The sequence below is a fragment of the Aplysia californica genome, unplaced genomic scaffold (genome assembly GCF_000002075.1).
Source record: "Aplysia californica isolate F4 #8 unplaced genomic scaffold, AplCal3.0 scaffold00833, whole genome shotgun sequence".
Classification (NCBI taxonomy): Eukaryota; Metazoa; Mollusca; class Gastropoda; order Aplysiida; family Aplysiidae; genus Aplysia; species Aplysia californica.
The window spans coordinates 196,841-198,312 of record NW_004798103.1 but is presented as its reverse complement, the minus strand read 5'-3'; the positions used below and the strand labels follow the sequence as shown (position 1 = coordinate 198,312).

At 46.9% G+C, this 1,472-nt stretch overlaps 1 protein-coding gene across 3 annotated transcripts in view; it reads right to left on the bottom strand.

The window, feature by feature from the left end:
• LOC101850995 (tetraspanin-18) overlaps positions 1-1,472 on the bottom strand; it is a 129,318-nt gene that overhangs the window by 89,638 nt on the left and 38,208 nt on the right. For all 3 annotated transcript variants that reach the window (XM_005109940.3, XM_005109941.3, XM_005109942.3), the window contains exon 2: positions 181-980. In XM_005109940.3, coding sequence (XP_005109997.1) covers positions 181-390 — 210 coding nt within the window. In that variant the 5' untranslated portion in view covers positions 391-980. The remainder of the gene's footprint in view (positions 1-180; positions 981-1,472) is intronic.

Here is a 1,472-nt window from a genome sequence, read left to right as displayed (position 1 = left end):
CACACACACACACACACACAAAACACTATACACTTTGAGAGATAGATAGACAGACAGACAGACAGTCAGACAGAAAGTCAGACAGACAGACATACAGACAGATAGACAGACAGAGAGACAGACAGACAGAAAGTCAGTCAGACAGTCAGACAGACAGCTACGTTAGTGACCTTGACCCACCTTTCCGTCTGCTCTCACCCCGAGGCCGGTGATGTACTCGCATGTCTTGGTGTTTGTGTTCGAGTCCCGCCTAGATCCAAAGGAGGAGGAGAACTCCGGGCCCAGGGCCAGGAAAGGGTCTGTGGATCGCTGCTTGGACGACGACCGGCCATTGGCCGTGACGTCACCGTTCTTGACGCGGCAGTCCGTTATGACGTCGATGTGATCCATGTTCAGTGTAGCGGACGGAGAACAATATCCATGCTCAGTCTCGGAGGAGACTGTGGGCAGCGTCCGGAGATTTCCCTATAGATTGGTCAGTACTTCCACACCGCCTGCAATGATTGGTCAGTACTTCCACACCGCCCACAATGATTGGTCAGTACTTCCACACCACCTAAAATGATCTCTCTTTGCTACCTTAGTGGACAGACTCTAGCGTCTACCGAAAGTCAGTATCCAAAGCCTGTCCAAGGTGATCTTCCTATACAGACTTTGCAGAGAGACTTTTCTCTCGTCTTGTGAAAGACTAGCGAAGAACTGTCCAGCACAGATATCTCACGTTGGGACTAAGGGAGGAATTCACCTCGGTCTTTGTCGCGTCGTATCCAACGAAATATTGAATAATACAATATGGTGAATTCCTTCCGAGAGGCGCATCAGAAACGCTTTTGTCTGAGTCAGCACTTCATAGAGAAAGCAAATCCCCAATCGAAGTACTTACAGGCAAACGCATTATCCTGTTTCCGTGCACAAGACGAACTGTTTCGTAATTCAAAGTCTTCAGAGCAAAAGCCGAGTGCCAATGTAAAACTGAGGCTCTATTTTGGTTGTCAAGTAGCAAAGCACATCGTGTTTACCAATTCCATTCAAATTTAGAAAAATAAAAGTTAACCAGAAAATGACATAAGCTATTCGGGATCATTATAGGAATTATAATTCAGAGCTCTTGTTGAGGAAATTCACGGAGGTAATAATACACCATGATCAGATAATGTAAGATTTTTATTTCCCCCCATTTTTGGGGGGTTGGGGTGGCGGGGTGGGGGTGTAACGATTTTCTAAACGGTATTCGTCTCTCTGTGACGCGAATGCCAAGGTAACACCGCCCTCTTGTCAACGTTAAACAACAGAAAAATCAAGAGAATTACAGTTCAAGATTGGAGGGTTCGAGCGTCGCTCTGTGCGTGTCACGGATAAAATAGAACAAACAATGGCTGTTCCCCCCTGTCTGTCTGTCTGTCTGTCTGTCTGTCTGTCTGTCTGTCTGTCTGTCTGTCTGTCTGTCTGTCTGTCTGTCTGTCTGTCTGTCC